General features: G+C 41.8%; 1 protein-coding gene across 1 annotated transcript; it reads right to left on the bottom strand.

The window, feature by feature from the left end:
- Nucleotides 1-88: 88 nt before the first annotated feature.
- LOC121533718 (ras-related protein Rab-3B) lies at nt 89-12,896 on the bottom strand. Its single transcript, XM_041839893.2, has 5 exons — nt 12,232-12,896; nt 11,195-11,419; nt 2,566-2,684; nt 2,079-2,203; nt 89-1,743 (listed from the first exon to the last, which is right to left on the bottom strand). Exons 2-5 carry the CDS (start codon nt 11,417-11,419, stop codon nt 1,553-1,555), a joined length of 660 nt encoding a protein of 219 aa, XP_041695827.2. The 5' UTR covers nt 12,232-12,896; the 3' UTR covers nt 89-1,552.
- Between the last annotated feature and the right edge of the window lie 84 nt (nt 12,897-12,980).

Genomic DNA, 12,980 nt, shown 5'->3' with positions numbered 1-12,980 from the left:
TATGTCATTGTATAAATAGTTAGATCAGAGTTGTAGCTTTTTTAACCAATATTACAGACTTCAATAGCCCATAAATAAAATTCATGAATTCAAGTAAAGATTTGTGCTTTAATATACTAAATTGCATCTACCTATAATATACAAACAATCACAATATGTTGTACAATCACTTTGTGCTTTTCTCCCATTTGTTCAAGGAGTTTACTGTAACAACATGTTTACATAAATGGTCTATTCCCATGATACAGCATAAAAATAAATTCAGCAACAGCATTATAGATTCTAACTCTATAATTTACAAATGTACTTATAAAATAATTATATTAAGACATTGTCAGCATTATTGCAAATCTAACAATTCAACAAAAAACAGAAAATACACATGATGGGAAGTTACACTAAAAAATGTGCTACTATGCGAGACATAAAGATTTTGCATAATATGCTTAGGTTATAATCTATCATTTTTTAAACAACATTTTAACATATTTTCTGTTTCTTCCCATTTCACAAAGTATTTTGATGTGTCTCAGTTGACATAACATGATTTAAAGATTTCACATCTGCCCAAGATACATGAAACATGATACACTTATAAAACCGTTACAACTGAACACTCAATTATACAGTATATGCTTTGCTTTCTAAACCACACACGTTCTTGAAATAAACATTGTAAACATGGCTTACATGACAACTACAATATTATATTAGCTGAGGGCTAAGGAGGGAAAAGGGTGTGCTCTTCAATGAACATCTATATTCTATAATGTTATAGTCCCTCAGAATGTCAGAACACCCTGAAAACGGCATTGGCTTAGTGTAGGTGGTGCAAGACGTATTGGCCATCTTGTCGTTTTATCGATGTTATTACCCCCTTCATATCGTTGAGAATGAAAAATCAACGGGGCAGATTACTTTAGTTTGTCTTAGCTTTCGTGCTTGTGAAACGTTAGAACGACGGTCAAGAGCACTAGACAAAATTATTCGGAACTTTTGCAGCTATCAAGGCTTATCTCCTCACCCATGTAAACTCGTAACGTGAACAGCTGTGGTGTTTCTTTGTGTGGTGGTGAGGCCACTTTTTTGGAAGAGGAGAGAGGCAGTGCTGTGCTTACCTGTATACCCTACTTAAAGTTCTCTGACTTCTGAACCAGCTGGAGGTCAAAGATATAGGGGTGAAACAGATATGTATTGCTAAATAATAGTAATAGTAATAGTAGTAGTAGTAGTAGTTATTGGGAGCTTGCAGTCATGAATTATATTGTATAGAGAGCTACCTTTGGAAAGAGGTTTGTGGAACTTGTAATAGCTTAACAAAGAATAGGAAAATAACAGTAGTGGAATGACAAGTTTAGTAGGGGAGAACTGGGCGACCAAATCAGTATTTCCTGATTCACACTATAGGGCCGGCTCGAACCGCACTCTGCTGGTCTGGACATTTTCTTTTCACATTGTCCTTTGCAGCACGGTTCCAGCAACTACGGTGGATGCGTATCCAGGTCAGCCCAGTATGGCTCGGCATGGCTTGACTCAGCCCTATAAGTGTGAGTCAGGCACAGGTGCACTTCTGAGGTAGCTGGGGGGGCTTGTCGGTGAGCCTTGTGGTCTTGATGCGGGGGGCCATAGGTGGCTCCACGTCCACTCGTTCGGACATCTTGACGCAGATGATGTCGACCAGCCGCTCAAACACCTGGCGGACATTAATGTTCTCCTTGGCGCTGGCCTCGAAGTACTCGAACCCTGCAGACAGACAGGAGGAGTACATACAGCATGTTGAGTACATAGCTCTGGTCCAGGGCGTTAGTGCTTGTTCCTCTACCAAGTTAATAGAGGAACGAGCACTAACGCCCTGGGGATTAAGTCTTTACAGGGTTTTACCAACTTGACTAGAGTAGATGCCATTTGTTCACCACCTCAATGCGTCAGTGTGGTTTTAATTCAAATCTCATGCGAAACAGGAAAACTTGGCTAAAGCAACCATAGGCATGCCAGAAATTACAGAAGCTGAATGACAGTACAGTAATTCAGAGTACAATTTAAGGCAATTAACCAATTAATACCACTAATTAACTCACCTAATTGGTCAGCCAAGTGCTTGCCCTTCTCTGGGGGCACTACCCTCTCCTCGTCCATGTCACACTTGTTACCCACCATGATGACCTGAGCATTATCCCACGAGTAGGTTTTTATCTGGGTAGCCCTGAAACACACACACAGTCACACACAGGCTCACACCCACACACCCACACACAGGCTCACACCAAACACACACACACACACACACACACACACACACACACACACACACACACACACACACACACACACACAGAGGCTCACACACAGGCTCACACACACACACACGCACACACACACACACACACACACACACACACACACACACACACACACACACACACACACACACACACACACACACACACACACCAGGTTTCTCCAATCAGTGTCTTTTCACTAGTGGTGAGTAATGAAAGGAGACGATCAGCAAAGAACGCTATTTTAAAGTATTGAGATGCAGCCCTGGTGTGTCAGACCACTCACCAGTCCTGTACAGCGTTGAAGGACTCTTCGTTGCAGATGTCGTACATGAGGATGAAGCCCATGGCTCCACGGTAGTAGGCGGTGGTGATAGTCCTGTACCTCTCCTGTCCTGCTGTGTCCTAGGGGAGAGTCATATGTATGTATTATTAGTATCGTTCATATATCATCATGTGATAGAAGAAAGTTTGACCTGGGTCGTATTCTCTAGGAACCAAACGGAAGCAAACAGGTTGAAACAGGGTGTGCACTAATTAATAGGACCCTGTGCTATGTTAAAGAACCACTGTCTACCAGAGGAAATTGCATGTTAGAAATAAGCCATTTGCTATCACAAATGCCCAGTTCCATACCATATTATGGACATCTACAGGTAACTGCCAAAATAAAGAAACAGACATAAAGTGTCTTAATAGGGTGTTGGGCCATCACGAACCAGAGCAGCTTCAATACAGCTTGGCATAGAATCTACAAGTGTCAGGAACTCTATTGGAGTAATGCGACACCATTCTTCCACAAGAAATTCCATAATTTGGTGTTTTGTTGGTGGTGGTGGAAAACGCTTTCTCAGGTGCCGCTCCAGATTTTTTTTTTTCACTTCACCAATTTGGACTATTTTGTGTATGTCCATTACATGAAATCCAAATAAAAATCAATTTAAATTACAGGTTGTAATGCAACAAAATAGGAAAAACACCAAGGGGGATGAATACTTTTGCAAGGCACTGTATGTATCAAGCATCTCAGAGTAGGAGTGCTGTTCTTGGATCAGCCATCCTCTTGTCCATGTAATCTATAAATAATGGGGCCAATGTGTGACATTGGGATGAACATTTCAAAATGGTTTGAAACAAAAATAAAAATTATTTTCATGCAGTTCCATGTGTACTTAGAGGAATAAAAGTGAATATATGCAAATTCACCCATAACTCCACCTATACAACAACATAGGCCAAGCACTATACATCCTTTAAGCAGGGTTCATACAGACGTTGGCAAGTCAAATTCAAGGACTTTCAGGGACTTTTTCAAGCACGTAATTGTAATTTTCAAGGACCTCATGTGTTATACAATTGTATAATTTATATAACTGTACATATAGGGCCTAATATAGAACTCCCTCCCCCCAAAATCATGCAAAAAGTGTCAAAAAAGTAGGCCACTAAGAATAATTACTTTTTTAGGCCTTGCCAATGCATTTTACATTTACATTTTAGTCATTTAGCAGACGCTCTTATCCAGAGCGACTTACAGTTAGAGAGTGCATACATTTTCATACTGGCCCCCCGTGGGAAACGAACCCACAACCCTGGCGTTGCAAGCGCCATGCTCTACCAACTGAGCTACAGATATTCAAATTATTATTACATTCTAAAATATGTGAGAATAACGTGGACATTGCCTGACTAAATAGATTGGATGCATGCCGATTGTTCTGTAGCCTATGTGGCCGATACATGCACACATAATAAAGCCATGAATAGCGGTCGCATTAATCTTACCATTTGAATCACACCATCGCTGTTTTCATAATGAGAAAGTGACAACAACAAAAAAAAATCATTTTTTAATGGAAGGATTTAAATGGAAAGCCAAATTTAAACCAACATTAGATGTTGTCGTCCTCATAATAACCACACGTGGTTTTACCGCAACAGAGTAGCACAACACCCTTCAATTGAAGCGGCAGGAAACAAACGAATGTGGCCACATCTCTCACAAAAACGGATCAAAAATGAAATCACTGATAATTATAAGGGAGCAGGAGAACTTATAAATTGGCTACAATAATTATAAATACTTTTTTTTTTTTTATAAGGACCAAATTGAGGAAATGTCTGATTTTCTGGTAGGCCTATTCCAGTACTTGAATTTCTGAGCTCCAAATTCAAGTAGGCTACTTCAAGCCCCTTGTATTGTTTAAAAATGCAGGTGTAACATGGAAAACAAAATGTATTAGCCATTTTATTTCATTACCAGATCACATTGAGAATAAGATAACTAGGTTATGTAAGTGTTTGTCATTATATCCAGAATAATCCATAGGAATAGCGTTGGGTGTTGCGCAATAGTCTATCCTACACAACTGTGCACAGTTGACTCAGTGTCCAAACCGACGCACAAAAACACATTACCTTGATGCTTTCTCTGTAAAATCTAACGAGACCCTGCTGTAAATCAAGCAGACAACAACAGATGATCAACATCAATTCGCTAGAGATATTATATCCAACATGGATCCAGACACAACTGTCTTCACCGGCGTAACGAATGAGACACCAAAATATTCTGGACATTCCTCATGAACACCTTTTTTTCCAGCACTTGGGCTGCGCTATCACAACAGCTGGTCGTCACTTGACTGTCATTCGGAAAATTCCTTCCTGGATCAGATGATGATGTGTGTAAATGACAAAGACATGATCAGTGTATAATTTTAATGGTGGGTTTATTTGAACAGTGAGAGACAGAATAACAACAAAAAAGTCCTGAAAAACGCATGTCAAAAATGTTATAAATTGATTTGCATTTTAATGAGGGAAATAAGTATTTGACCCCTCTGCAAAACATGACTTAGTACTTGGTGGCAAAACCCTTGTTGGCAATCACAGAGGTCAGACATTTCTTGTAGTTGGCCACCAGGTTTGCACACATCTCAGGAGGGATTTTGTCCCACTCATCTTTGCAGATCTTCTCCAAGTCATTAAGATTTCGAGGCTGACGTTTGGCAACTCGAACCTTCAGCTCCCTCCACAGATTTTCTATGGGATTAAGGTCTGGAGACTGGCTAGGCCACTCCAGGACCTTAATGTGCTTCCTCTTGAGCCACTCCTTGCCTTGGCCGTGTGTTTTGGGTCATTGTCATGCTGGAATACCCATCCACGACACATTTTCAATGCCCTGGCTGAGGGAAGGAGGTTCTCACCCAAGATTTGACGGTACATGGCCCCGTCCATCGTCCCTTTGATGCGGTGAAGTTGTCCTGTCCCATTAGCAGAAAAACACCCCCTAAGCATAATGTTTCCACCTCCATGTTTGACGGTGGGGATGGTGTTCTTGGGGTCATAGGCAGCATTCCTCCTCCTCCAAACACGGCGAGTTGAGTTGATGCCAAAGAGCTCAATTTTGGTCTCATCTGACCACAACACTTTCACCCAGTTCTCCTCTGAATCATTCAGATGTTCATTGGCAAACTTCAAATGGGCCTGTATATGTGCTTTCTTGAGCAGGGGGACCTTGTGGGCGCTGCAGGATTTCAGTCCTTCACGGCGTAGTGTGTTACCAATTGTTTTCTTGGTGACTATGGTCCCAGCTGCCTTGAGATCATTGACAAGATCCTCCCGTGTAGTTCTGGGCTGATTCCTCACCGTTCTCATGACCATTGCAACTCCACGAGGTGAGATCTTGCATGGAGCCCCAGGCCGAGGGAGATTGACAGTTATTTTGTGTTTCTTCCATTTGCGAATAATCGCACCAACTGTTGTCACCTTCTCACCAAGCTGCTTGGCGATGGTCTTGTAGCCCATTCCAGCCTTGTGTAGGGTCTACAATCTTGTCCCTGACATCCTTGGAGAGCTCTTTGGTCTTGGCCATGGTGGAGAGTTTGGAATCTGATTGATTAATTGCTTCTGTGGACAGGTGTCTTTATACAGGTAACAAGCTGAGATTAGGAGCACTCCCTTTAAGAGTGTGCTCCTAATCTCAGCTCGTTACCTGTATAAAAGACACCTGGGAGCCAGAAATCTTTCTGATTGAGAGGGGGTCAAATACTTATTTCCCTCATTAAAATGCAAATCAATTTATAACATTTTTGACATGGGTTTTTCTGGATTTTTTTGTTGTTATTCTGTCTCTCACTGTTCAAATAAACCTACCATTAACATTATACACTGATCATTTCTTTGTCAGTGGGCAAACGTACAAAATCAGCAGGGGATCAAATACTTTTTTCCCTCACTGTAACGACAACTTACACTGCCATAAATGCAAGGACAGAAAAGTAATGTATTATGTCACACGATTTCGGCCAACTCCGTCATGACACCAACCATGATAATGGGTTAAACATAGATTTTCAATTAAAAATCGGTAGATTATTATCAAAGACTTATCAAAAGCTGTAACAAGTTGTCCAGAGTAGGAAATCCTCACTGGTACCCTAGTTTATAGAAAGACCCACATACGCCTCTGATGCTTCTGATCAATTGACATCATCTGTGTCCTGGCTATTTAACTGTAAGGGAAGGAGAGGTTTGAATGTGTAAGTGGGTGATATTTACCAATAGGCTGGTTCCAGATCTGTTTGCGCTATGTAGCCAACTCCTATGATAATACAACAAAACACAGACCTGGGACCAGGTTACCACACAAACATCTCCCTAATCATAATAAGCAACTCAAAGACTCAATCTAACCTATCTATTGATACCAAAAACATGTCCACTGATCTCACCCCATCTATGCACACCATGATCGCCATCTAAATCTTAATGTGACATTCAGAGGCGTCAATATCTTATCTGTTAGTCCCTATGGGAGCTTCCATTTTTCCTAATGTAACTATTTCATCTTGACTACAGAATGTAATTGGCTGTGGGTTTTCTTCCCATCTAAATATAGAATTTGTTGCCATTTCACTGCCTCTGTGTTCATTCATGTGGCAAATGCACATAAGCAGAAACATGTAGGAAACAGCCCTGCACTTTGTCGTCATCTAATTAATGGGGATTTCACATACAGCGCCTTCGGAAAGTATTCGGATCCACATTTTGCTACGTTACAGCCTCATTCTAAAATTGATTAAAATAAAAAAAATCCTTAGCAACCTACACACAATACACCCATAATGACAAAGCAAAAACAGGTTGTACAAAAAACGTATTTCCATAAGTGTTCAGACCCTTTGCTATGAGACTCGAAATTGAGCTCAGGTGCATCCTGTTCCCATTGATCATCCTTGAGATGTTTCTACAACTTGATTGGAGTCCACCTGTGGTAAATTCAATTGATTGGACATGATTTGGAAAGGCACACACCTGTCTATATAAGGTGCCACAGTTGACAGTGCATGTCAGAGCAAAAACCAAGCCATGAGCTCGAAGGAATTGTCCGTAGAGCTCCGAGACAGGATTTTGTCGAGGCTCAGATCTGGGGAAGGGTACCAAAACATTTCTGCAGCATTGAAGGTCCCCAAGAACACAGTGGCCTCCATCATTCTTAAATGGAAGAAGTTTGTAATCACCAACACTCTTCCTAGAGCTGGCCGCCCGGCCAAACTGAGCAATCGTGGGAGAAGGGCCTTGGTCAGGGAGGTGACCAAGAACCCGATGGTCACTCTGACAGAGCTCCAGAGTTCCTCTGTGGAGATGGGAGAACCTTCCAGAAGGACAACCATCTCTGCAGCATCCATCAATCAGGCCTTTATGGTAGAGTGGCCAGAAGGAAGCAACTCCTTAGTAAAAGGCACACGACAGCCCGCTTGGAGTTTGCCAAAAGGCACCTAAAGACTCTCAGACCATGAGAAACAAGATTCTCTGGTCTGATGAAACCAAGACTCAACTCTTTGGCCTGAATACCAAGCGTCACGTCTGGAGGAAACCTGGCACCATCCCTACGGTGAAGCATGGTGGTGGCAGCATCATGCTGTGGGGATGTTTTTCAGAGGCATGGACTAGTCAGGATCGAGGCAAAGATGAACGGAGCAAAGTACAGAGAGATCCTTGATAAAAACCTGCTCCAGAGCGCTCAGAACCTCTGACTGGGGCGAAGGTTCACCTTCCAACAGGAGAACGACTCAAAGCACACAGCCAAGACAACGCAGGAGTGTCTTTATGGGGTATTGTGTGTAGATTGATGAGAAAAATATATATAATCAATTTTAGAATAAGGCTGGATGAAGATGTGTTAGTAAACTATTGGATAAACAATGTTAAATCACAGACATGACGAACATATAGTCGGGATTCTCTGTTGCTAGGCAAGAACTTGAATGGTTCCTTTCACTGGGTTTGGGTGTATGTGTTAAGTGGGGATCTGACCTAGGGTCGAATTCCTCGTTCTTACCTAATCCTGGCTGTCCTACCTTATCAGGGACTGAAACCAGACTGTGGCCTTTTGCCTCTCTCATCAAACAAAATGGAAAGAGCGGCGCCCAAGTTGAACAGAGGTTAGACTAATCATGAGTAATTACAGCATGACGGGAGGGAAGAGAGGAGTGGGTTTGGGTACGTTCGAAAGATTGAGTGTTGACCTGTCATGTCCAACAATCAATCTTCAGTTTAAGCTGAACATGAGTGTTTTTGCATAATAAGGGCTGGATTGATTATACTAATATTGATTCTAAACTGAATAAAAGTCCAATTTAGCCACTATCATAGACTAAGGAAGTGGGTGGAGCGGTCGAGAGGGGGAAACTGAAGGTGGTTGTGGGGGAACCCAAGAGGGAGGGGCTTTAAGCTAAGATGTATGTGAATATGACTATATAAACGGAGAGCTGAGAGGTAGAGGGGAGGTGCTCTGCAGACCAGCTCGGTTTCCGTTACTCTGTGTAATAAAGTCTTGATTCTACAAAAACTCTGGAAGAACTTTGATTTTTAATGAGTATAGTGATAATGTTCCACATCAGGTTGTGACCTAACAAAATGTGGAAAAAGTCAAGGGGTCTGAATACTTTCCGAAGGCACAGTACATAGACATAGGCTCCGCTGCCGCCTTTGACCAATCACAATGGTTGTACACTAACTGGTGTCTGCATACTAGGTTCGGTTTGCTCCTAGCAGAACTCGGCTAGGCGAAGCGAACGTCTGTGCCTCGCATACTTACTTAAAAGACCTTTGGTTGAAAAACGAGAAAAAAGCTGCAATATTACAGTTTGTCCCTCTTGAGATGCCGTAGCAACAAATAGCCAATATCAACTTCATCAAAATAGTCTGAATTAATCTAAGATAAATCAAGAAATCTGTAATAAAAGTTGACGTTTTTGCCGAGCAGGTCTTAGTCGTAAAATCTTACATCGAACTAAGATACTTGGTGCAGTATTTCTTAAGTGGAAAAACGTTGAATCACATCTAACACTTAACTGAATAATTCCTACTGTTGACCAATCACCGATGAAGGGCTACCGAACTTCGATTAGCCTCAAGAAAAAAATGTGTGCGCTCGAACAGCTGAAAAAAAACCTACCGAGAACCAAAACAAACAAAAACGTCACAACATTTTGTCATAATATATGAGTGAACTGACTGGAAAGCAGGCATACGGTAAGTTTAACAACAATGCATTTACCCCTGAGAAAGTAAAACAACATGCAGCAGGCCGCATCCCAGACAAATGTGTGACTGCAAAGTGGATGTCTGGCCACCTTCCACCAGACCTGGCTTCAAATACTATTTGAAATCTTTCAAATACTTTGACCGTTTGCTCTAGCCTGCCTGGAGTGCCAGATGGGTGGGGCTTGCAGTTTTGGACTATTCTATTGGTTCATTAAACCATCTTTAGTGGAGCTCGCTATCTGCAATCACAATGCCAGTGGCATTACTGTAGCTTTTTGCTAGATTGTTGTTGCTGCTGCCAATATCAATAGCGCAGCAGCTGTTTTGAGTGTGAGTGCACTGCCTTCTATTTTTACACCTCCAGCCAGGCATTTAAGATGGGATCAATCTGCGCTGATTACCGCTCTCTGCTTATCACAAATTGCAATTTACTCTGGCAGTTTAGTCTGCCTAGACCCCCACTTCCGTACCCCCAGACCACCAGTCCCTGTGTACCCTCCGTAGGTTCTACCCCTTCACCCTATGGGGCCACTTTAATTGCCTGCAGGATCTCTTTGTTGGGGAGTAGTGTGAAGAGCTGCTGCCATGACAACCATCATCGCCCGATGATGCAAGCTCACCAGACGCTTCTGTTTCCTATTTTTTATCCCTAGGCCTGCAGGAGAAAGATTGTCCCAGTCTGAAGCATTACTATTGAGACATCCAAAAGACAGGAGGATGTCGATATTTGTTTGATAGTACAGTAATGAAATCGTCATAGACAGTTACAAGGACTGGGTGCGATTGTGAATGTGGAGCTCGAGCCAAAGAAATATGCTAAATGGATCAACAAAGCATACCCGGAAAGGACTGAATGTTATCATTACGCACATAATAACATGATTACGTATCCTGTATGTATTTGCGCATAATGAATATAGTCCTTATGCACAGTACACTCAAGCACTGTATCTTGAGCAGTGGACTTTTAGCATGTAACTACAGTATCTGTAGACTGACAATATACAGCAGGCCTGGGTTGAATGGAATTTGATCACTATCTCCTGTGCTGTCTGATCAAGCCCACTGACTGTCTGCAAACAGGTGACAAACAAACGACAGCTTGAACGACATCTGTCACCACATGGCACATTCATGGTGGCATAGATAGAGAATAGATAGAGAATAGAATAGAATGGAATATCTTCAAATTCCATACGGTGTGAATATATAGCGTGATCTGTTTGTGCTGTCATGTCAACTCCTTGTCACAAATTTTTATGTTTGGCATGACAAGGAGAGGCATGATGGCACAAACAGAATGGTACCCAGGCTAGAAATAGATTGGGTTGAATGGCATAGAAGCAACTGCAACTACTCACCCATATCTGGAGCTTGACCCTCTTTTCATTCCTGTAGACGGTCTTGACTTTGAAGTCAATGCCCACCGTGCTGACGAAAGAGTTGCTGAACGAGTCGTCGGCATATCGGAACAGAAAGCTGGTCTTGCCCACACTGCTGTTGCCAATGATGAGGAGCTTGAACATGTAGTCAAAGTTCTGGTCGGAGCCATCTCTCTGCCCAAAGCGCTGGTCTGCCTTCGCCATCTGTGGAGCATTGGAGCATTGATCATGTGTGCAGACAGATAGGTGGATTAGTCAAAAGGGGTTGGAGAGAAGTGTTTACTCAAGAATGAATGCCTTTGCAGAGGAAACCATGGTTTCAGGACTATTATAGTAGGGGTATAATATGGTGTTGTGGAATGTCTGGCAAGAGTCTAATCCATTATCTCCACATTTCTACCATTTTAGTTATCTGTTGGGGCATCTTCTAGAACAGATTTCTCAGAAATGTCATGACACTGGGAAAAAGGGATGTTGTATGGTAGCTTTATTATAATAACCTATATATTATATAATTAATAAAACGGGGTTAATATGCAACAGTGTTAACTGGATATATTAGTTGAATTTATTAGACAGTGATGTCTAGACATGTTCTAGTGTATTTTTCATGTGTTAGTCGACTATGTTTGTAGGCTAAATGGTTGGTCAGTGCAAATGCTGGGCACTGAAAACTGGTTTAAACCGCAGGTGAGCCCGTTATTCAAAACACACACAGGCTATTCAAAATGTAAGACTAAAGCTATAACTCTAAGTGCAACGTTTAGGAGATGGCATCTTCATTCAGAGAAACCATAGACATCAATTTATGTATACAGTAGGCTTGTGAAACCCATCATCGAAATGCCATCGTTATGATTAAGGCACAGGTGTAGCTACGATGCAAATATATAGGCTAATTTGACATTTGTCTTTGGTCATATGGCACTGCTGTCAGACTACGACCCATACAGTTATTGCTGTAATTCTAAAAGTATACGGATAACCGGTAAAATACCAAGACATTAAATGTTTACCTCTAAATCTTCTCTGGGTGGTTGTTTTCTCGCCGTTCTCCTTTCGTTGGCTCAGCAATTGAACTGAGCTGTATGCACCTGGCGAAGTCAAGTCGTTTGCAAAATACTTCTTGATTATCTATCTGAATCGGCTTCTGTCTTGATCTGTAGCGACAGGTTATCCAATCATGTGATGGGGTTCGAATCACTTGGAGCTGATTTCCTGGTGTTTGTACAGTATTTTATGTCCAACAATGAAAATTCAACAAAAATGTTTATTTTTGCTCAGAAGATTGGGGGGGGGGGGGATAAAACCACCGCCAGTGGAGAACTCTGCTCTACACTACACAGCCATAACCATTGTCGGCAGTCATTCTGCAGTGGGAGGACAATTTGCAAAAGTGTCGGTACCTCCTTATGTAAAGAAAAATCCCTCGTAAAGACAAACTCCTGTGAATGGAATGTACCAAATTTGTACACCGGCACTCCTCTGTAGGAACAGAAGCCTATCAGACCACAGAACGGCATTACAGGAATTCGCACCGTTTTGATTATATTAGCCTACATGACTCATCCATGAGATAGGCAGGCTACAAGTAAAAAATATAGCTATACATTTATACTGGTCTCAGTCTGTGATGCAGTAAGTCACTTCACAATGTTGTTTACATTGATTGTGCAAAGTACACACAATCAGAAAATAATCTCTGCATTTTCATAGCCGTACAACTACAGCTGTAATTTAGCATGTTATGAATATCCCACTTGAA

This window comes from Coregonus clupeaformis, chromosome 20, assembly GCF_020615455.1.
Source record: "Coregonus clupeaformis isolate EN_2021a chromosome 20, ASM2061545v1, whole genome shotgun sequence".
NCBI lineage: Eukaryota > Metazoa > Chordata > Actinopteri > Salmoniformes > Salmonidae > Coregonus > Coregonus clupeaformis.
Note: the sequence above shows the minus strand (reverse complement) of the source record. Positions and strands in the feature narration are given on the sequence as shown.

Bases quoted from the DNA above. Each gene is read 5' to 3' on its own strand.
- LOC121533718 (XM_041839893.2), bottom strand. From the start codon at position 11,419: ATGGCGAAGGCAGACCAGCGCTTTGGGCAGAGAGATGGCTCCGACCAG. The intron at 2,685-11,194 runs GTGAGTAGTTGC...ACTCTCCCCTAG, and splicing joins GGGTCAAGCTCCAGATATGG to GACACAGCAGGACAGGAGAG. The intron at 1,744-2,078 runs GTGAGTTAATTA...GTCTGTCTGCAG, and splicing joins GCACTTGGCTGACCAATTAG to GGTTCGAGTACTTCGAGGCC.